At 46.2% G+C, this 24,032-nt stretch overlaps 1 protein-coding gene across 1 annotated transcript in view; it reads right to left on the bottom strand.

Moving 5' to 3' along the window:
- The window catches only part of npc1l1 (NPC1-like 1), a 54,479-nt gene that overhangs the window by 15,178 nt on the left and 15,269 nt on the right, over positions 1-24,032 (bottom strand). Inside the window, exons 6-14 of the mRNA XM_052040779.1 lie at positions 21,001-21,183; positions 19,415-19,529; positions 17,396-17,523; positions 17,000-17,137; positions 14,683-14,772; positions 11,483-11,673; positions 5,120-5,247; positions 2,865-2,994; positions 568-623 (exon numbers count right to left, since the gene is read on the bottom strand). Coding sequence (XP_051896739.1) covers positions 568-623; positions 2,865-2,994; positions 5,120-5,247; positions 11,483-11,673; positions 14,683-14,772; positions 17,000-17,137; positions 17,396-17,523; positions 19,415-19,529; positions 21,001-21,183 — 1,159 coding nt within the window. The remainder of the gene's footprint in view (positions 1-567; positions 624-2,864; positions 2,995-5,119; positions 5,248-11,482; positions 11,674-14,682; positions 14,773-16,999; positions 17,138-17,395; positions 17,524-19,414; positions 19,530-21,000; positions 21,184-24,032) is intronic.

Raw genomic sequence — 24,032 nt, 5'->3', positions numbered from 1 at the left:
ACAATGGAGACATGAGAGACTGTAGATGCTGGAAGCTGCTCAGGTGACTTGGACAGGGTGGATGCGAGGAGACTGCTTCCTCTGGTGGGAGAGAGACTCTCTCGGGGCGAGGGACTGTCCATGCTGTACTGCGGTCAGAAGTTGTAAATACTTAGAATGTTCTGCTCCATTCAAGTGGTAGGTCTGTAGATGTTTGGATACTTAGCAATGAGGGGATTTCGAGATGCAATGGTAACATCAACTGAGCTGGAATTTTGGTTATATTCTTATCCACATGAGCAATCCTGTGCCTCTTATCTTTGTATTTAAGAATCACAATGTTCCTGAGACATCCCTTATGTTAGAGTTAAAAACAACAGCTGCAAATTCTTGAAATCTAAGATAAAACTAGACATATGGAGCTGAGCAGAGTCTGGTGATTGGTGGTGGGTGGACACCAGTCTGTCGGAGTGGGGGGATGTTACAAATTCCTCCCAAGGCTGGGATGTCTGCAGCATTCTCTGTGTGTTATTCATTACACGCAAGGACACAAAAGCATTCCCTCATGAAATTATTCCCTGCACTTACCCAAAATTTCCCCTCCTTTGTCTCTCTTCACGGCATTCCCATAAGCTCCCAAACCTCTGAAAAATAAAATGTAACAAATATTGAATGAAAACAGACCATTCACTCTGCTCAATCTGCACGAATCTATTGTAAGGTCAACCAGATTTATTTAATATCCAAGAGGCATATCAAAAGATCAGGGTTGGAACGTTGTGTATGATCTTTACAAGTACTGCTGCCAGAGGAAGTGGTTGAGGCAGGTTCAATAACAACTTTGGACAGGTAGCTGGATTGGAAAGGTTCAGAAGGTTATGGGCCAAACGCTGGCAAATGAACGGGGCACCCTTGGTCACAGTCAGCATGGACCGGTTGGACCGAAGGGCCTGTTTCCATGCTGTGTAACACTATGACTCTACCTTGGCAGTGCATGCACCCATGTCAGATACTGAGTTACATCATGTACCCTGTTCTTCCTAAAACTTCCTCAATTGATGAATGGATGTCTGCAAATGACACAGTTATCCCAAATATAGTTGTAAACACTTTCACAAACAATCCTCTCAAATACCCCTAGTCCAGTCATATGCTCTCACGTATGATCCCAGTCCAAGCCCACCTGAATCACAGAATCACACAGAAACGGGTGCTTCGTCCCACCTCGTCCTCACCAACCGTGATGCCCATATACGCTAATCCCAGTTAATATATTTATTTATTAGTCACATGTAAATCAAAACACACAGTGAAATGTGTCTCTTTGTGTTACTGAGAATGTGCTGGGGGCAGCCCGCAAGCGTCGCCACTCTTCCGGCGCCAATATAGCATACCCACAGCTCCTAACTTGTACGTCTTCGGAATGTGGGAGGAAACCGGAGCACCCGGAGGAAACCCACGCAGACACGGGGAGAACGTACAAGCTCCTTACAGACAGTGGCAGGAATTGAACCCGGGTCGCTGGCGCTCTAATAGCGTTATGCTAACCGCTACATTAGGCCCGTATCCCTCTACATCTTTTCTATCCAAGACCCTGTCCAAATCCCTATTGAACATCGTAACTGTGTCTGCCACTATCACCTCCTCTGGCAGCTCATTCCAGACATTCACCATGAAAACTTACCCCTCAGATATCCTTCAAATTTCTTCCCTCTCACCTTAAACCCGTGCCCTCTAATTTTAGACTCCCTTGCCCAGGAGAAGGGCTCTATCTATGACCCTCATAATTTTATAAACCTCTATAAGGTCAGCCCTCAGTCTCCTACGTTCCGGTGAGAACAAACCCAGCCTGTCCAATCTCTCCTTATAACCACAGCCCTTCATTCCAGGGAACGTCCTGGTGAACCTCTTCTGCACTGCCTCTATTGCTACCGCATCCTTCCTGTAGTGTGATGAGAGGGGGAAGTTTAAAGCAGATTTACGAGGAAAGTTTTCTTTTAAAAGGGACATCAGGGGCAGCTTCTTCACACAAAGGGTGGTGCGTATTTGGATTGAGCTGCCAGAAGCAGTGGTTGAAGCGGGCACATTAGTAACATTTAAAAGCCATCTAGATAAGTACATGGATAGGAGGGGTACAGAGGGCTATGGGGCAAACATGGCCAGATGGGACTAGCTTGCTGGGCAACACAGTCAGCATGGATGAGTCGGGCTGAAGGGCCTGCTTCCATGCTGTATGACTCTATGACTCTATTACTGTATAATATTATTGTAATGTGCTTTAATATGCATTTACTACATTGCATTATTGTGTACAATTCTGGTCACCCCATTACAGGAAGGATGTGGAGGCTTTGGAAAGGGTGCAGAAGAGGTTTACCAGGATGCTGCCTGGATTAGAGGGTATGGGTTATAAGGAGAGGTTAGATAAACTTGTGTTGCTTTCTCTGGAGCGTCGGAGGCTGAGAGGAGACCTGATAGAGGTTTATAAAATTATGAGAGCCATAGACAGTGTAGGCAGTCAGAATCTTTTTCCCAGGGAGGAAATGCTAGAGGGCATGGGTTAAGGTGAGAAGGAAAGTTTAAAGAAGACGTGCAGGCAAGTTTTTTTTTACACAGAAACAAGCTGTCAGGGGAGCTGGTGGAAGCAGATACAATTGCAATGTTTAAGAGACATTCAGGCAGACACATGAACAGGCAAGGAATGAATGGATATGGACTATGTGCCGGCAGATGGGATTAGTTTAAATGGGCATCATGGTCAGCACAGACATGGTGGGCTGAAGGGCCTGTTCCTATGCTGTACTGCTCTATGTTCTTTGTTCACAATACTCCAAGTGCAGCCCAACCAATGTTTTGTGGCTTCCTCACTGCTGAGAACAACTTACCCCTTGGAACACTCCAGTGTGGGAGTATCGTTCAGGAAGTTGGGCAGGTACTTGTCGAACTCCTTACTGGTTGGTCTGATGATGCCGCTGAGGTTTGGTGGGAGGCATTTCTTGAAACATAATAGTTGATCTGAAGACCGGAAAATAGAAGTAGAGTCACTTGGTGGCCCAACATCTCAATGGAAAACTCCACACATTGTTGTACTGGAATACGGGTGCTCCGTAAGTGTCATGGTTCCTTACAGCAGGGGACCAAGGCCCTTCATCCCACTGAGTCCGCACTGACCATCAAATACCCATTTTACACTAATCCTACATTAGTCCCACTTTTTAATTCTCCCCACACTCGTATCGACTCCCCCAGATTCTACCAGTCACCTGCACACTAGGGACAATTAACTCGTCTTCCCACCCGCACGTCATTGGGATGTGGGAGGAAACTGGAGCACCCGGACGAAACCCACTCGGTTACAGGGAGAACTTGCAAACTCCACACAGGCAGCAGTGGAGGTCAGGATTGAACCCGGGTCTCTGGTGCTGTGCGGCAGTGGCTCCACCAGCTGTGCCACTGTGCTGCCCATGAGTGGCTTTTAATGTGGTGCAGTTCCCAGTGTAACCAGTTTCTTATTTAGATGGTTAAACAGCTATTAGTTCTTCAGACGGTGAACTAAATTGAATCCCTCAGAATCCCACTCTTTGACCTCAGAGTAGACACTATGGCTAAGAAGGCGTGCCAGAGCCTCTACTTCCTCAGAAGGTGAAGGAAATTCGGCATGTCCCCACTGACCCTCACCAATTTTTATAGATACACCATTGAGGGCATCCTATCCAGTTGCACTACAGCTCAGTACAGCAACTGCTCTGACCAAGACCGCAAGAAATTGCAGAGATGTGGACACAGCTTGGTCCATCACGAAAACCAGCCTCACCTCCGTGGACTCTGTTTACACTTCTCGCTGCCTTGGAAAAGCAGCCAACGTAATCAAAGACCCCACCCACCCTGGACATTCTCTCTTTTTACCCTCTTGCATCGGACAGAAGATACAAAAGCTTAAAAACACACACCACCAGGCTCAAGGGCAGCTTCTATCCCGCTGTTATAAGACTCTTGTAAGCTAATGATGAATTCTTGACCTCACAACCTACCCGTCATGGCCCTTGCACCTTATTGTCAACCTGCACTGCACTTTCCCTGTAACTGTAACACTTTATTCTGCATTCTGTTATCCCCTTTTCCCTTGTACTACCTCAATGAACTTATGTTTTGAAACAATCTGTATGGATGGCATGCAAAACTAAGTTTTTTTTTACTGTATCTCGGTACATGTGTCAATAATAAACCAATTCCAATTTACAATAAGCTTAGTGTAAGACTTTTTCTTGGGTTTCCAGCAGAATTTCCTTTAGTGATTTCAGACTTCTCCTTCAGGCTGATCTTTTCTTTTTAACTCATCCTGTTCCTGTCTCTTTCACCCTGAGCAAACAGCTCCTACTCCCATATAATCTCTGCCTTCTGCCCTATCACAACATTCCCCTTTGCGCTCTCCTCTCCTTCTTCACCTTAAGACGTAGTTATCACCAACCTTCCTAGTCCAATGACCTGAAAGGCCAACTCGGTTTCTCCACCCCCAGCCACCGCCTGACCTGCAGAGTCAGGGAGTCTTACAGCCCAGAAACAGGCCCTTTAGCCCACTGGTCCCTGCTGGCCCACTTTTACTTACCTATTTATACTAACGCTATTTTTCAGCGCTCGACCTGCAGCCTTCTCTGCCTTGGTCATTCAAAGTTTATTGTCATGGGCATGCATACCCAGGGTATAAATGCCACGAAAAGTAGCTCATCCAAATACTTCTTAAATGTTCTGAGAGTCTCTGCCTCCACCGCGCCCTCAGGCAGTGTGTTCCACACTCCAACCACCCACTGGGTGAAAAATTTCTTCCTAAGATACCTTCTAAATCTCCTGATCTTCACCTTAAACCAATATCCTCTGGTTACCCCTTTTGAGGGGAAAAGTTTCTACCTACCCTATCTATACCCCTAATAATTTTGTATAGTCTATCAGGTCCCCCCTCAGTCTTTTATGTTCCAAGAAAAACAGCCTCTCTCTCCTCACTGCTGAAACACTCCATCTATAAACCATCCTCTTATGGAAAGATAGCCAATCGATTCCTGACGAGCAGAGACACACTGTCCCTTGGTCAAATATACCACTGACAGTTAGCATTGACCCAACACAGGTGAAAAAGAGTGCTTACTGTTGGTAGCTGGGCAGAATTTGCCAGCATTGGGTCCGGCAATAAAGAGTCTACAGCAACGTGACATGGGGTTCAACCAGTCAATAAAATCGTCCACCCACGAGGAAGCAGGGATGGCCATATACGACCTGAGGAGAGAGAAAGAGGCCTGGGATGAGAAAGATGGCACAAGCTGGTTGGAGCTGATCAGTCGGGTCAGCTTCAGAGTGGTATCATATCTCGGAAGGTGTTACCCTCAGCACAGACCGGCTTAGCCCAACGTTCTGTCTCTGTGCACTCAGAGTGCTTCATCTCTGCACAAACACAAGCACACGGTGTTACAGCAGGGAAGGAGATCTTTCACCGACTTCCACAGAGCACAGAAACAGGCCCTTCAGCCCACCAGGTCCATGCTGACCTTCGAGCACTCATCTACACCAATCCCATTCACCGGCACCTGGTTCGTAACCTTCTACACCTCGGTGATTCAAGTGCTCATCCAGATACTTCTTAAATGTTGTGGGAGTCTCTGCCTCCACCACTCCCTCAGGCAGTGTGTTCCTGATTCCACCCCCCAGATGGGAAAAAAATCCTCAGATCCCCCTAAATCTGCTACACTTCACCTTCAACCTGCGCCCTCTGGTTTTATACACTCCTGCTATGGAGAAATGTTTCAGACTATTTACCCTCCCTATGCCCCTCGTAACTTTGCCAACCTCACTCCGGTATTCCCTCAGCCCTCTCCTGCTGGCTCCGGCTCTTGTACAGAGCGTCCATTTCCCCGCCTGTTCCTCACCTTTCTTAAATATAGAGTGTTATACAGCTCCAAACAGGCCCTTCGGCCCAACTGGTCCATGCCAGCCAAGATTCCCATCGAAGCGAGTCCCATTTGCCTGCATTTGGTCCAAATCCCTCTAAACCTTTCCTATCCATGTACCTGTTCAAGTGCCTTTTAAGTGCTGTTAATGTACCTGCCTCAACCACTTTCTCTGGCAGCTCATTCCATATACTGACCACCTCTGGGTGAAAAAGTTGGCCCTATTAAATCTCTCCACTCTCACCCTAACCCTCAGGTTCCTATTAAGTCTCTCCCCTCTCACCCTAAACCTATACCTTCTAGTTCTTGGTTTCCCCAATCCTGGGAAAAAGACTGTGCACATTGGCCCTATCTATGCCCCTCATGATTTTATACACCTCTAAGATCACCCCTCATTCTCCTACGCTCTAATGAAAAAAGTCCCAACCTGCTCAACCACTCTCCATAACTCAGTCCCTCCAGTCCCAGCAACATCACCATAAATCTCTTCTGCACTCTTTCTGGCTTAATGACATCTTTCCTACAGCAGGGTGAGCAAATCTGAACACAATATTCCAAATGCATCCTCACCAACGTCTTATATAACTGCAACATAACATCCCAACTTCTGTACTCAGTGCCCTGACTGATGAAGGCCAGCGTACCAAAAGCCTTCACCACCCTGTCTACCTGTGACGCCACTTTCAGGGAAGCATTTACTTCTACTCCTAGGTCCCCCTGTTCTACCACACTCTCCAGGGCCCTACTGTTCACTGTGAAAGTCCTATCCTCATTTGTCTTCCCAAAATGCAACACCTTTGCAAATGCAAATATCTGCTTCTCTTTTCATATCTAATTGTAAACACTCTTCCATCTTGGCTGCTCAGGCAGTTCAAACGCCACAGTTCAGTCTCTTTCTCGGCTGGGGGAGATACAATCAGGAGGATGTAGATTTCTGAGTTAAAACCAACAGGGCAGATGGAGACCGGCAAAATTCTAGAGGCAGCTAGAGTGGACCTGATCGGGTAATTTCACTGTCAAACAAGCTTGGTTCCCATACTGCCAGAAATTGATTTAATGTAATTTTTGCAACTGTCCTCCACTCACTGCATCTTTCTGGAGAAATTACCCTGCTTTTGTTGGGAGAGGCTGATGCCTCTTTGGTTTCCTTTAAGTGGATTCTGATTTCAGAGTAAATTCCCTTTGGGTGGTGCACAATAGCCTATTTGCCATGAGCCATAAACCCCAACTCATTGGTTGCTGTGTTGGCAGTTGATACCCTGCACACATTTGTACTTACAGAAACATTAGGTCAACGTGATTATTATGATGCAGTTAATCTTTGTCACTGTTACTTTTAGAACATAGAACACTACAGCACAGTACAGGCCCTTCGGCCCACAATGTTGTGCCCACATTTTATCCTGCTCTAAGATCTATCTAACCCTTCCCTCCCACATAGCCCCCTATTTTTCTATCATTCATGTGTCTATCTAAGAGTCTCTTAAATGTCCCTAATGTATCTGCCCCCACAACCTCTGCTGGCAGTGTATTCCATGCACCCACCACTCTGTGTAAAAAAAACTTACCCCAACAACTCCCTTATACCTTCCTCCAATCACCCCGTGTTAGCCATTATCGCCCTGGGAAGAAGTCTCTGACTGTCCACGTGATCTATGCCTCTTATCATCTTGTGCACCTCTATCAAGTCATCTCTCATCCTCCTTCTCTCCAAAGAGAGAAGCCCTAGCTTGCTCAACCTATCCTCATAAGACCTGCTCTCCAATCCAGGCAACATCCTGGTAAATCTCCTCTTCACCCTCTCTAAAGCTTCCACATCCTTCCTATAATGAGGCGACCAGAACTGAACACAATACTCCAAGTGTGGTCTGACTAGAGTTCTATAGAGCAGCTCTTGAACTCAATCCCCCGACTAATGAAAGCCAACACTCCATACGCCTTCTTAACAACTCTATTGACCTGCGTGGCAGGTCTATCAGCTCCACATTGATTGGCCTGATCCTTCTCACTGACGATTCCATACCATCACTCTGATTTCAGTACCCTGGGACCACTGATAACCAAGTGTCCAGGACAAGGAACAGGAGTGCCCAGGTGTCCCTGGAGTGGGAACACCCTCTGGCCTTCCAGGACTGGTGGGCACCACGTGGGCCGGAGTGCATCCTGGACAAGGATGGCCGTGTTTTAGTTTGTGGACCATGTAAATATTCTTTGAAACTTATGTAAATAAACCTCTTTTAAAGAAGAAGAGGAACAGGATAGGAGAGGTTTAGAGGGCTCTGGGCCAAACATGGGCAGATGGGACTAGCTCACCGGGCAACATAGTTGGCATAGACGAGTTGGGCCGAAGGGCCTGTTTCCATGCTGTGTGACTCTATGAGTTGGCTATTTTATGGGTACTTCACTGCTTGTACCTTAACTCCACACCTTATAACCACACCTTTCCTCCAGATCCTTACCCAGTAAGTGTGCCACACATTGGAGAAACCATCCGAGGTCAAATCCTACTGTGGCAGCTCCGGAACTTAAAATTCCAGATCACTGAATGAACTTAAAAAATAAAGGAGCAGCTATCCGTGTGATGCCAACCATAAAACTACTGGATCGTTGGGAAATCCCACCAGGGTCATTACTGTGGAGGAAACATGGCCCCCTGCCTCTATGTGCCTCCAGTCCACAGTAATATTCTTGACTCTGACATTGCCCAGCAAGCCACTCTGTTCAGGGGCATTTAGGGATACAAAATAAATGCTGGCCTTGCCGCAATGCCCACACACCCCAAAAAAACAACCAAATCAATAAATAGAGACACAAAAGATGGCAGATACTGGAATCGGGAGCAACTGACAAAAAGCTGGAAGAACTCAGCGGGTCAGGCAGCATCTATAGACAGTCAACCCCAGTCCAGATGAAGAGTCTCGACCTGAAACATTGACTGTCCATTTCCCTCCACAGATGCTGCCCGACCCGCTGAGTTCCTCCAGTGTTTTGTGTGTTGCTCCAGATTTCCAGCAATATACACCCTCTTGTGTCTCTAGTTTAATTTGCCATCAGGTTCTGCACAGACATCATGGGCTGAAGGGCCTGTTTTGTGCTGTATGGTTCTATGGTTCTATGCTGTACTGGTCGATGTACATTTTTGTGTGTTGCTCCTGAAATAAATACCCTGCAGAGCTAAGTCCACCCACTCTTGGAATGCTCGACTTCCGCTCCTTTTGTATGAAGAACAACTTCCTGACATCATTCTTGAACAGCCTGGTTAAATTTTAAGTACATGTCCCCTTGTTGTACATTCCCCCCAGCAGTGGAAATAATGTCCCTCTATCAACTTTGTCCATTCCCATTCACACCATTTCTCTGTTAAGCCGCAAAGCCTTCTGCACTTACACTGACTCCAGCCTGACTGATATCTACATCACTTAACGAAGAAGCATAAATCAATCCTTCCAATCCTGGTACCACCTCTGAATGCTTCAAGTCAATATTTTCTTCCTGAAATGCAGTGATCAATATTGAATGCAGTGTTCCAGATGTGAAAGCAGTATTTCAGATGTGATTGCAATACTCCTTGTGTGAACTTTCTTTCCAGATGTGTTCACAATGCACAAATGCATTATTCCAGATGTGGATGCAATGTACAATCTGTAAGTACAGTATTACAGATGTGTTGGCAATGTTCCACCTGTGAATGCAATGTTCCAGATGCAGACAGTGTTCCAGAAGTGATGTGCTATTCCAAATGGTGCCACAGTATTCCAGATGTGCCTGCAGTGCCTCAGGCTGGTCACACAGTTCTGGGAACACAGTGACAACATCTGAAACAGCTTTCACAAATGGAGCAGCGCCATGGGCATCTGCGTTCCTCCACATCTGGCCACTGGACAATCCCAAATTTTAATCAAAGATCAAAATAAAAAGTAAAAATAGAAAATGCAGGAAACACTCAGCTGGTCAGGCAGCGTCTGTGGAGCTAAGCAGAGTTACTGTTTCAGATCCAGGACCCTTCGTCAGGACTCGAAACATTAACTGTTTTTCTCTCCACAAATGCTGCCTGACCCCAGTCCTACAGCATGGAAACAGGCCCTTTGGCCCACTGAGTCCATGCCAACCATCAGGCACCTACTAATCCCACTGTATTCCCCCCACATTCCCTGCTGAATCTGTCACATTTCCTGATGTTAATCAGTCCATTAATTGGCAGCTATGCCTTCAACTGCTCAAGCCCTGGGCTGTGGAATTCCCTCCCTCCACCTCTCTACCTGTCCTGTTTGAAGGCACTCCTTCCAGTCCCTTTGATCAAGTCTTTGACTTGACCTGATGTGGTTGTCAGCTGCTCTGGGCAGTGTCAATGTTCATGCTTCACACAAGCCTCTCCTATCCTACAGTCACACCCCACCCTCCAGAAGAGGTTTACGAGAATGATCCTGGAGATGAAAGGGTTAAAGTATGAGGAGCGTTTGATGGCTCTGGCCCTGTACTCACTGGAGTTTGGAAGGATGAGGGGGGATCTCATTGAAACTGACCGAATATTAAAAGGCCTGGATGTAGTGGACGTGGAGAGGATGTTTCCAGTAGTGGGAGAGTCGAGGACCAGAGGGCACAGCCTCAGAATAGAAGGACGTCCCTTTAGAACAGAGATGAGGAGGAATTTCTTTAGCCAGAGGGTGGTGAATCTGTGGAACTCATTGCCACAGATGGCTGTGGAGGCCAAGTCAATGGATATACTTAAAGCGGAGGGTGAGAGGTTCTTGATTAGTAAGGGTGTCAAAGGTTCCGGGGAGAAGGCAGGAGAATGGGGTTGAGAGGGAAAAATAAATCAGCCATGATCGAATGGCATAGCAGACTCGATGGGCTGAATGGCCTAATTCTGCTCCTATGTCTTGTGGTCTTGTGTATTTCTCCCTCACTCATTGATCCCAACTTCAAGGATGGTGTGGATGTGGTTCAGGTTTCTTGTACTGTAAACAGACCGTGTGCACTTTCTGGATTACACAGCGACAGCCATGTCTCCACAGGCAGTTCTCCCACCTCCGAGTGAGAAAGCTGTGGGTTTCAAATCCCACTCCAGAATTTTGAGCTCAAGCCATCAGACACTGTGCCCCAGTATAGTAAAACTCCGATAATCCAACATACTTGGGGCTTTGATGGTGCCGGACTAACAGATTTTCTGGACTACTGGATGTTATTCCAATTATACTCCCAATACACTTTTAATTCACTTTCTTTAGAATATTACACAGTAGAATAATAAATTTTCCAGTGAACCTGGCAACTTTAAAGGGAGCATGGGGAAAAAGGCCCTGGTAAGTTTCAAGATGGGCAGAAAAAAGAAGCAGGTGAATTTAAAGGAAGTGCAGCAACCAGGACCCCTGGTGTGTGGAAGAGGATGCGGGAATCATCACTGAACCATCAGGATTCCCAAATAGTTGGATAGCGAATTATCAGAGTTTTATTGTAAATGGAAGGGTTTTTTTTAATGTAATGGGCTTTACACTGGACATAGACACACTTGTGACTGTGGTGTGTGTGTGTGTGGGAGGTGTCCACATTATATCAATGGCACTCACTCCTTGGGGAACTCCGTGGCGTACTGGATCTTCTGGGTCATGGAGTTGTTGTCACATCCCACGCTGGAGCAGACTCCGTTTATGCCAGCGATGCTAGAGAAATTGTAACCGGCTGTTGTGACAAAGTACACAGGGACTCCCACTTCAAAATATTTGTTGAGGGCAGCAAAATAATCCAACATGTACGAGTCCTAAGCAGACACAGGAAAGAGGCATTTATATTGCATGTAAGGCATGATGATGCTCTTAAAGTGACACGAGTTCACAGGCAATGTTATTGGTTTAATTTTCATCCAAATGAGTGTTGGAATTGGATTGCACTGTGTTGGTTTAACAGGTAACAAGTGTCTAAGGTTCCGATATGGCGGATAATGAGACTGTTCCCATTTGGTGCCAGAATAAAGACAGACACAGGAGACCGCCGATGCTGGAATCTGGAGCAACACCCAAGATGCTGGAGGAACCTAGTGGGCCTGGATCCACCTTTTGCTTACCAGCTCTTGCTCAACCCTTCCTTCCACCTTTTTACACTGGCTATCTCCCCTCTGTCTTTCAGTGCAGATGAAGGATCTCAACCCAGAACGTCAACTGTCCAATTCCCTCCATAGATGCTGCCTGACCCGCTGAGTTCATTATCTTGCGTGTGGTACCAGAATGTTTAATTACAGCAATAGTAGGCCTTGTGGACACCACCCCCTGCACCACCATTCAGTGAGATCAGGTTGATTCCTGCACCTTGTCCACTTTCCCACCCTCATCCCATATCCCTTGATTCCCTTAAAATTCCCAAATCTATTGACCTGAACACTGACAGACCTCTGAGGAGAGAATTCCAAGGGTGTATAACCTTTGTGTAAAAGCCATTTCCCTCCTTACACTCAGATTGGCTCCTTGTGCTCTAGACTCCCCAGCCTGAGGGACCAGCCTCCTGGTACCTCCCCTGTCCGTTCCCCTTGTTCGGACCAGTGACATCACCGCTAATTCTTCAAGTGATAGCAGGTCAATTTTCCAATTCAGACCTGATGGGCCAAATAGCCTCCTTCTGTACTCTCCTGTACTACGTAGTGTTACTTCGATACAATGGAGCAGGGGGAGTGACTGAGACGGAAGATGATGTGTGCCTGAATAAACAACTAAAGTGAGTTTGTGTGAGAACAGGTAAAAGGACAGGTTTGCCTTTATATCCTCTGGTCTAACGTCCTTTTGGAATGTAGCAATCTGCAGTCCACAAATTATGACACAAGCTTTGGGCAATACAGTGGTCATTTTGTAGACTACAAGGCCCCTCAAGACATTATTTCCAGTGTAATGTAGGGATGGCAGCGAGGGTCTTCACAGAGCAAGGTCTGTGGGGAGCCTTTCAAAGGCAACAGTCCTTGGCTGACAGCATTTATCACAGGGAAGTAAATGACATGAGGCTGGAGCTGGAGGACTGGAGAACATGTCCAAGGCCACAAGGCTAGAAAAGACCATGGAGACAGAGAGAGGCAAGGCCACCGAGGGTTTGTAAACTTGGCATTTGGGCAACGCAAGTTCGTGAGGACAGGAATGATGTGCCAATACTCTCTCTGTGGAAGAAGAATGATTGACCAATCCACTGTGTGGAGCTAGAATGATGGACCAATCACCTGGCTGTGGGTTTGGAATGGTTGGCCAATCAATTGTGTGAGACAGGAATGAAAGGCCAATCGATTCTCTGCGAGACTGGTATGATGGACCAATCAACTGTCTGCCAGATGGGACTGGGGACAGTGCTGTTAGAATATAGTGGGGTACAAGAAGCTGTGCATGATAGAAGCAAAGGTGTGAGGGGATACAGAAACAACAGTCAATGGAAGGAAAGAGCAACAATTCTAATGATCTGTTAATTGGTGCAATGATATGTAAGAAAAATATTGGCACAATAACCTCCTGAGTAGCCATTTAGCATCTTCAATATCACTTGAACAGACATTCAGGAGATTTATCTTGTATAAACTGCAGGAGTACGATGATCCTGGATGCTACACCTGTGTGTGACTGAGCAATGCTAGTGTTGCAGTCAAACCCACAACTTCTGGCCCAGGCACTGGAGGTCTGGCCTAAACACCAGACAGGTCAGGTTGAGAGTCATACAGCAGGTTATTCCACCCATCATGTCTCTGCTGACCATTGGGTTTATCTATTCTAGTCCCATTTACCTGCATTTCTTCTGTACCTAGGTTCAAGCGCTTATCTAGATGCTCCTTAAATGTTGAGAGTTCCTGTCTCCACCACGCCCTCAGTGTGTTCCAGATTCCAACCGCCCTCTGGGTGAAAAAAATTCCCTCCCAGATCCCCTCTAAAAACCTCCTTCCTCTCATTTTATACTCTGCTCTCTTGTTTTAGACACCCTCCACCAAGGGAAAAAGATTCTTGCTATCTACCCTCTGTAACCCCTCATAATTTTATACACCTCCATCAGGTCACCCACAGCCTCCTCCGCTCCAGGGGAAACCAACCCTCAGCTTATCCAGTCTCCCCTTATAACTGAAATGCTCCAATCCAGGCAACAACCTGGTGAATCTCCACTGCACCCTTTCCAATGCAATCACCTCCTTCCTATAGTGTGGCGACCAGAACTGCACACAGTACTCCAGGTGTGGCTGAACCAATGTTTTATAAAGTTGTAACATCATGTCCCAGTTCTTATATTCTACGCCAAGATGGATGGAGGCTGGCATCTCATAAACCTTCCTCACCACACTCTCTATCCATGCTGCCACTTTCAGGGATCTATGGACAAGTACCACAAGATCCCTCTGTTCATCCACACTACATAGAGTGAGGGTTGGAGACAGGACAGGAAGGAACAACCGTCCGACTGGGCGGCATGGTAGCGTAGCGGTTAGCATGACGTTATTACAGCACCAGTGACCTGGGTTCAATTCCAGCTGCTGTCTGTAAGGAGTTTGTACGTTCTCCCCGTGTCTACGTGGGTTTCCTCCGGGTGCTCCAGTTTCCTCCCACATTCCAAAGACGTACGGGTTAGGAAGTTGTGGGCGTGCTATGTTGGCACCAGAAGCGTGGCGACACTTGCAGGCTGCCCCCACCACATTCTCAGTAACGCAAAAAGACGCATTTCATTATGTGTTTCGATGTACATGTGACTAATAAATATCTTATTTTGTCTTAATATCTTATAAGATCAAGTGGAGGAGGTGAGATGGTTGAACACTGACCGTTGGCAATGCAAGCTCCTGGTCGAGGCCCACGCGAACATGTAACATCAAAAAGATACCAGAGCACAACATGAAGAGGAATATAATGATCTAGAAATAAATAAAGATCTGTCAGTGAAGGTCGATACATAGACATGGAACAAAAGGCAGATTTACAATGCACAAGTGGCACCAGACAGATTGTGGGGAGAACATTATGGGTTGGGGTAGGATTAGTGCATGATGGTTGGCATTGACTTGATGGGCTGAAAGGCCTGTTTCCATGCTGTTCCTCTCTGAGGCTCTATGGTAGACCAGAAAATCAAATCCATTGAAGAGACTGGCAGGTTCCAGGTAGAGCCTGCCCCATACTACAATGGATGGAACTTCTTGAGTAAACCTTTCCCCAGCCCACCATCTTCATTCCCACCAGCCCTCTCCACACCTTCCCCTCCACCACCTCCATAGCACGTGCTCCTGGGAGCGAGTGAGAATAATCCCCTTGGCAGTGAGGGATATGCTCTCTGGAATCCCCAGCTGAAGTGGTTCTGAGGTTCTGGGAGCCAATGGACAAGGAACCTGGCTATTTCACCAATGGACCAGACACTCACACCCAGTAAGCTACCTGTCAAACTGCACTGGGCTGTCCTTTAATGCCCCTTGGCTCACCAGCCCCATGACACATGAAAGCAGGACATCTTTGCTGTGGGAATGGGTTCCCTCACTTTGCCTCCATCCATTTTCCCGCTGCATCCAAGGCTACAACACACACACAGAGGCCATTCAGCCCAAGGCAATCCCTTCTCTATCCTTTCTCTCCCATGCTTATCCATGCAGGAGTGAATGCCACATTTCCACCCCCTCTCTGAGGAAGCTTTCCAATTGGGTTAATCTGTGGCTCCCACTTTAATGGTGCACAGTTTAGGTCCTGCAAGTGATGATGTTTCCCTATAGTCATCTCATCCAACCCCTTCAAATTTTAACTTCTTTTTCTTAACCCCCCCCCCCATGATAATCTCAGAGTTCATAGAGAGATATGGCATGGAAACAGGCCCTTCGGCCCACCAAGGGCATGCCAACCATCAAGCACCTTTTGGTTTACACTAATCCTACCCTAACCCATTTTATTCTCCCCACATTCCCATCAACTCCCCCCAGATTCTACCACTCACCTACACACTAGGGACAGTTACTGCGGTTAGTTAACCTACTGACCCGCAGGTCTTTGGAATGTGGGAGGAAGTTCACACAGTCACAGGGAGAACATGCAACCTCCACACGGACAGCGCCCGAGGTCAGGATTGAACCTGGGATGCTGGAGCCATGAGACAGCAGCTCCACTAGTTTTTCCGCTGCCCTCAGGAGACGAGCCGCCAGTTTATTCAGATTTTCCTGACAACTGGAAGCTCAACTTGCACCTCTATGGTCTCTTCATCCTTATTATAATAGCAGCATAGCATGAAAACCCCATCATCAGGCAGAGTGGAGGTGACTGGGCAGTATTCCTGATAAGTTTGATGACCATCCTGCTGAAAGTGAGTGGGATTAATTTTATGCTCAAAATTTACATGTAACCATCCTCCACTCACTGTGATTTCAGGAGAAATTGCTGTTTTTTCATTGAGAGAAGTTGCCGTTTATATAAACAGCTTTGTCTGCTATGTCATTGGCCCCACCTCAAACCCAACTCATTGGCCGGTGCAAAGTTGCCACGACGTACTCCATGTTAAATTGTTGAACTGTGCACAAAGCTCCAAGTTCTAGCCAATGCTCTGCACAAACTTATTGTGTCTAGCTGAAAATCAGAAAAAAAAATCCAGATGCTGGAAATCTGGAGAGAAAACAGAAAAAGGAAAGACTCAGCAGGTCAGGCAGCATCTGCGGAAAGAGAAACAGTTAATGTTTCAGGTCTGCAACTCTTCAGCGAGAACTGGGAAAGAGAGATAAGAATTAGTTGTCAGTGGGAGAGAAGGTGGGGGAGCGATGTGTAGAACAAAGGGAATGTCTCCGATAGCATGAGTCGAAATGGCTTAATGGAGGGCAGTTACCAGCACATTGAAGTCCTTGGTCTCTGTAATGTGCTGTTAACGGCGAGGTTGTGAGACCTATCCAGTCAAGTAGGAATAAACTGAGCCAACATGACCTAAAAACAGAAAATGGAAAAATGCTGTAGAAACTCAGGAGGTTGGGCAGCATTGTGCAAAGAGAAACAGTCATCTGATGCATTAACAGTTTCTCTCTCCACAGATTCTGCCTGTCCTGCTGAATGTTTCCAGCTTCTTTTGTTCTTATTTCATGCATCCTTGAATCAAACTCCAGAACTTAGTTTTTCTCTTACCACAATAATTCTTGTAACAGAATGGAGTAGAAAAGGGGCATAATACTTTCTCATTAAGGTTAGCAAGAAACCTTCTCTCCTTTTCTTCTTCTTTCTATTTTTCGAATGCACACAGCAACATATGTCAAATCTGGCTGCCTACAAGAGTGACCAGAATAAGATCAGTTAGTGATATGCTCCTAATACAGAGTTAATGTAATGTGTGATTTTACATCTTACATTTATCAATCACAGAAATGGATTAATCAAAGTGGCAAGTTCTTTGTGGCCATATTAATTTTGTGTTAAAATAATGCTTATACACCAGTGATCACCACCGTTTGATTGTACAAAAGCTTCATGGGATTAATCACTGCAATTAAGAGCCAGAATCAAGGCAGGGTGAGCGCAGAGTACCTCCTCTCTCCGAACATCCAGGGACAACAGGGCTACGAATGCCGACATCTGGAGCAGAAAATCGAGGAACACAGCCAGTGCTGCATACAGTGCAAACGTGCGGACCGCTGGCATCTTGGTGAGGGCACCTGTGGCAACATTCCCTTTTAAACCAGGCAGTCACTAGGACCAGTAAAGCAGCAATAACTATCCGTACCAACACTAATAGCAAATGATGATTTAAATCCTCTAATTATTTTTGGGCAGGAACAGCTGGCTACTCTCTAACAGCAAGGCTTCGCCACCGCTCTACTCTTGCACAGATCCGCCAGGGTTAGAGGAACGATCGAGGTTAAAGTTCTAGGTTATTGTCCTGTGTGAGTGGTCATACAGTCAAACAGCATAGACACAGGACCCTTGCCCACTTCCACACAGACCATCACGCTCCCATTTACACTAATCCTGTTTCATTCTCCGCATATTCCCATCAGTTCCTCCAGATTCTAACTCCTACCTAACTGGGGGCAATATACAGCGGCCAATTAACCTACCAAGCCTTTAGGATGTGGGAGGAAACTGGAGCACCCGGAGGAAACACATGTATTCACAAGGAGAACATGCAAACACAGACAGAACCCGAGTTCAGGAATGAACCTGGATCACTGGAGCTGTGAGGTAGCATCGTTGCTAGCTGCTGCATTCTGTCTTAATAACTAACCTGGTGATCAAATCACCACTCACAGAGCTCTTCCATTTAACTAAATATCTGAGGTGTGTAATCAAAAGAAAAGCTGATGTCCAGAGGAGAAACTAGGTCAGATATAAAGCCTTACTCAAAAGTTTTAAGGAGCATTTTAAGTGGCAGAAATGTGGAGGTGGAGATGTTTAGGGAGGGATTTCCAAAGATTAGAGCCTTGGAAACTTAAGATACAAGTGGAACAATTAAACTACGGGGTTATCAGGAGACCAGAATTGGAAGAGTGTAGGTACTGTATCTTGGAGGTACAGAGATAGGGAGGGGTGAAACCGTTGAGGGATTTCAAAAGGAGGATAATCTGAAAATTCAGGCGTTGCTTAATCAGAATGTTGTGGTGGAAATGTCAGAGTGAGAGACAACACATGGACAGCAGAGTTTCGGAAAGGAAACGAATGGGGTCAACAAATTGGGTGTTGGAAATATCACATCTGGAGGTAATAAAGGTGTGGATGAGGGTTTCCATCACCAACTGAGCTGAGGCAGGGGGTGAAGTCAGGCCATATAATGGAGGTGGAGATGGAGAAGGTTTGATCCTGACCTCCGGTGCTGTCCATGCGGAGTTTGCATGTTCTCCCTATAAGTGTGTGTGGGTTTCCTCCAGGCACTCTGGTTTCCACCCACATCCCACCCATACGAGGCTGGCAGGGTACTTGGCCACTGTGAATTGCCCCAAGTTTGTAGGTGAGTTGGAATATCTGGGAGGAGTTGCTGGGAATGTGGGGACAATAAAATGGGATTAACGTAGGATTAGTGTAAATCGGAGTTTGATGGTTGGCACAAGCTCGGGACCTGAGAACCATTGTCATTCCGTGCTGTATGACTGTGACTCTATGCAAATTTGGTCGAAACAAATTTGGTAAGAACAGCTTCTTCCCTTCAACCATTCGGTTTTTGAACCAACCGGCACAACCCTAATCACTACAGTTTAGCAACACTATGACCACTTTGGTCACTTTGCACTAAAGTGGTCTTTGATTTTTTTGTTCTAATTGTGTTCTTTCTTGTAAAAATTGTGTTTAATTTATGTTTAATTTATGTTTTTCTTGTGAATGCTGATTAACTGATGCTGTGTGCCTGTGATGCTGCTGCAACTAAGTTTTTCATTGCACCTGTGCACACATGGACTTGTGCATCTGACAATAAACTTGGTTTTGACCTTAACTGGTTTGTGCTGGAGTCTTTATGCTGCATGAGGCTCTCCTGGGGAAAGTTCTAACCCCTCCACGTGTGAGCACTGTTCTCCATTCTTCAGGCGAAGAAGTAAAATGAAATGCAACTCTTACCAAGAAAGAAACAGACAGACTCCGAGAAGCTGCAGAGGAGCATGCTGGGAGCCACGTCTCCCAGCACACGGCCAATCTGCTCCTCCCGACACTCTCCCGCTCTCCTCTCGTCCCTCTGTGAAGGGAAGGTCAGAGTCAGCAAGCACGTTCTGTCAGGAGCAAGACGCCTGGGCTGGGTTTTGATGAACTGCTCAGGGTGGGGAGCTGGGGGTGGCTCCACATCCCCTTGTTCAGATAGCCTTCTGTTTCAACTTACAGGCAGGAGCTTGCTGACAACGTACCCACACACAACGGTTGAGACCTTCCTGCTTATCTCCATTTGTGGGATTCAGAACCAAGTTCCCTGGTCCGTCCAATTAGTAAAACTCCAATAATCCAGCATGCTCTGTATACTGGATATTAATCCCAGTAATGCACCATCACACTTACAATTCACAGCAGAATAATAAATTTTCCAGTGAGCCTGGCGAGTTTAAAGGGAGTGCTGTAAACCAAACCCGGTGAGATTAGGAGGAGCACGGGGATAGGGCTGGAAGGGAGCCGTTACTGGGGTAGGGGGCTCTGGTGCTTAGGGGTGTTGGAGTAAAGTAGCAGAATAGACTGGAAAGTGAGGAGGGGGTTGGTGCAGGGTGGATGAGGGGGTGCCCAGGATGTAGGTAATCGTATACTTACCCACAGGACTTTCCAGGATGGAGGGTGTGTTGTCCCAATAGTAGCCTATCCCGACAGGGCAATATAGTCCAATGTGTGGCACACGATGTCATCTAGCTGGGGAGTCTAAAACTAGAGGGCATAGATCTAAGGTGAGAGGGGAGAGATTTAAAGAAGACCTGAGGGGCAAGTTTTTCCACGCAGAAGGGGGGGTGGGTATATGGAATGAGCTGCCAGAGGAGGTGGTAGAGGCAGGTACAACTACCAATGTTTAAAAAGTAATTGGACAGGTACATGGATTGGAAAGGTTTAGAGGAATATAGGCCAAACACGGGTAAATGGGCCTGGCATAGATGGGAATCTTGGTTGGCATGGACCAGTTGCGCTAAAGGGCCTGGTTCCGTGCTGTATGACTCTATGACCACCCCTGGCAGCCCGTTCCAGGCACCTACCCCTCTCTGTGTAAAAAAACAACTTGCCTTACACATTTCCTTTAAACTTTCCACCTCTCACTTTATATCCATTTCCTGTCATGTTAAAATGCTCTACGGGCCAAACACAGGCAAATGTAGGCAGGCATCTTGGTCAGCATGGGTGAGTTGGGCCGAAGGGCCTGTTACTATGCTGTATAACTCTATGAATGCCATTGAAGTGGAAATCCTGTTGGGGTCACAACAGTGTCTCATAACTAGTCAACTCTTCCAAGGGAAGCAAAATAATCCAAAAATAGTCATTACTGTGTTTCGCTCCAGAAAAACAAGTAATTTTCAGTTGCATGATGCCAAAGAAACTGTTAAATGCAATTGAAATTCCAGCCAGATAAATCATTGCAGACTTTTGCAACGCAAGTGAGCAGGAAATCAAAGATTAAATGCAATTTTACAACCAGGTGAGGTTGTGAATTCTTTACGGAGCCTGGTTCTCCTGGAACTGACCTGGTACTGAAGAACGAGGATGAATATGTTGTCTGCGCCCACAGCAAGTACCAGAAAGGGTACCACCTCCAGAATGACAAGGGAGGAGGGAACTCCGATATAAGCATAAAAGCCCATGGATGATAGGACGGCTCCCAACACCACAAGAATTCCGCCCAGTCCAAGCGTAATCTTCGAATCGATCTGTGGATCAAAAGAATCCAGAAGTAAATCAATAGTCAACGCTTTGTCACACTTTCCACTGTTTCTTCCTTTTATTACATTGTCACATCTGTTTACATCTGATTCACCCTGATGAAGGAAAGTGGTTTAAAGCAATTCATTCTCCAGTATTTGGATATCAAGCCATAACTGGGCCACCAGTAGTTTAGTAGTAAACCAGCAACAAAACACAAGGGGTGCAGACTTATCAAAGGGCCATCAAATCTTTTACCTCAGTGCCATTCCTCTGCACTAACCCCATATCCCTTGATTCCCTGAACATTCAAAAATCTATTAATCTTTCTCCTGAATAAGATAAGATATTTATTTACTAGTCACATGTACATCAAAACACACAGTGAAATGCATCTTTTTGCGTTACCGAGAATGTGCTGGGGGCAGCCCGCAAGTGTTGCCACTCTACCGGCGCCAACATAGCATACCCACAACTCCTAACCCGTACGTCTTTGGAATGTGGGAGGAAACTGGGGGCACCTGGAGGAAACCCACACAGATACGGGGAGAACGTACAAACTCCTTACAGACAGCGGCCAGAATTGAACCCGGGTCGCTGGTGCTGTAGTAGCGTTACACTAACCACTACACCACCGTGTCTGCCCCTCCACAGCCCTCTTGAGTAGAGAATTCCAAAGATTCACTGCCCTCTGAGTGAAGAAACTTCTTCCTTTCTCATTCCTGAGTGGCCCTTATTTTGGGCTCAGTCAAGAGAAATATTCCTCTCATATCTACCCTGTAAAGCCCTACAAGAATTTTGTATGCATCAGGGAGATTGCTTTTCATTCTCCTAAACTCTAGGGAGTACAAGCCCAGTCTGCTTAATCTGTCTTCATACAGCATGCTTTCCATCCCAGGAATCAATCCAGAGAAGGTTTCCTCCACTCCATCCTTTTGTTGAGCCAAACCCATCTCCCAAACACTATAAGCAGCATCACTAACACCACCAGCACAAGTGGAGCACGACAGAGCCGTGGGTAACCCTTCCAGAGGGCCAGCACGGTGACTTCAAGCTGTGCCAGAAGATTCCATAAATGGAAGTGCCCCTGATGACCCTCACCAATTTTTATGGATGCACCACAGTGAGCATCCTATCCGGATGTATCACGGCCTGGTACAGCAACTGGTCTGCCCAGGACCACAAGAAACTGTAGAGAGTTGTGAAAGCTGCCTAGTCTGTGACAGAAACCAGCCTCCCCTCCATTGACTCTGTCTACACTTCCCGCTACCTCGGGAAAGCAGTCAACAGAAGCGAAGACCCCACCCACCCCGGTCATTCTCTCTTATCCCCCCTCCCATCGGGCAGAAGATACAAAAGCTTGAAAGCACGCACCACCAGACTCAAGGACAGTTTCTATCCCGCTGTTATAAAACTCTTGAACAGACCTCTTGTACGACAAAGGTGAACTCTTGACTTCACAATCTACCTGGTCATGGCTTTTGCACCTTATTGTCTACCTGCACTGCACTTTCTCTGTAACTGTAACACTGTATTCTGCATTCTACCATCGTTTTTCCCTTTTTACTATCTTGAACCAATGTATGGAATGCTCTGTCTGGATGGCACGCAGACAAAGTCTTTCACTGTGTCTCGGTACACGTGACAACAATAAACAAATTGCCAATGAAAAAAGTTGCTCTGGTTCCCTTTCAATTAGTGCAGGTTAGAAGTCGATGGGTGACCCACTCCACCAAACCCCTCATTATTCTCCCTTAGAAGAGCTAAATACAAAGATATCAACATATGAATTAGGAGCACAGTAAGCTACTCGGTCACTTTAATAAGATCATGGCTGATCTGACTGATCTCATTCCCTCCTGCCCTGGTAACCTTTGCTTATCAAGAACCTATCTACCTCTGCCTTAAAAATACACAAATATATTCAAAATATTTGGGTGGCACATTGGTGTAGCTGGTAGAGCTGCTGCCTCTCTACCTCAGTGACCAAGGTTCGATCCTGACTTCAGGTGCTGTCTGTGTGGAGTTTGCATGTTCTCCCTGCATCAGTGGGGGTTCCCCATCCCCACAACCCCCACTGATGTCCCACATCCCTAAAATGTGTGGGTTGAAAGTTTAATTGGCCTCCTTAAAGTACCCCTCGTATACAGATGAGTTGTAGACTCTGGGGGGAGTTGATGGGAATGTGGGGGGAGACTAAAATGGGTTAGGGTAGGATTAGTAGCTCGATGGACTTGGTGAGCTGCAGGGCCTCTTTCTATGCTGAATCTCTCTATGACTCTACTTCCACCACCCTTTGAGGAAGAGAGTTCCAAAGCTTGATGATCCTCTGAGATAAAAAAAACTTCACCTCCTCCGTGTTAAATAGGAGACCTTTTCTTTTTAATCAGTGACCTTTAGTCCCAGATTCTCCCACAACAGGAAACGTTGTCCCCACATCCACCCTGTCAAAATGCCTCAGGATCCGATCGATAATAAGATTTAAACTAAAGCTTTCAGAAAAGGTTCAATGTAAAGATTCTTACATTAATCATGAGGCTTGTCCAGTATGAGTTTCTTTGGAAGCTAATTCTGTTAAAAATTTTTCTATTATTTCTTTGCGTGGCTCATCACTTCCTTTATCATTAAATAAACTAACCGATAATCTGGTAGTTAAACACGCTTTGAGGATTTGGTTACAATTTAGAAAATAGTTTGGCTTATCGAGATTTTCTTTGTTTAGTCCCATCTTTTCTAATTGTTTTTTTAAACCTTCCATGACTGATGTAGTTTTTAAAGAGTGGGAGAAATTGGGTATTACTTGTTTTCAGGACCTGTTTGTTGGAGAAAAAGTTCAATGAAAAAAGCAAGTTACGTA

Source organism: Pristis pectinata, chromosome 29 (assembly GCF_009764475.1).
Source record: "Pristis pectinata isolate sPriPec2 chromosome 29, sPriPec2.1.pri, whole genome shotgun sequence".
Lineage (NCBI taxonomy): Eukaryota > Metazoa > Chordata > Chondrichthyes > Rhinopristiformes > Pristidae > Pristis > Pristis pectinata.
The sequence above is the reverse complement of the archived record's forward strand: the minus strand, read 5'-3'. Positions and strand labels throughout refer to the sequence as shown.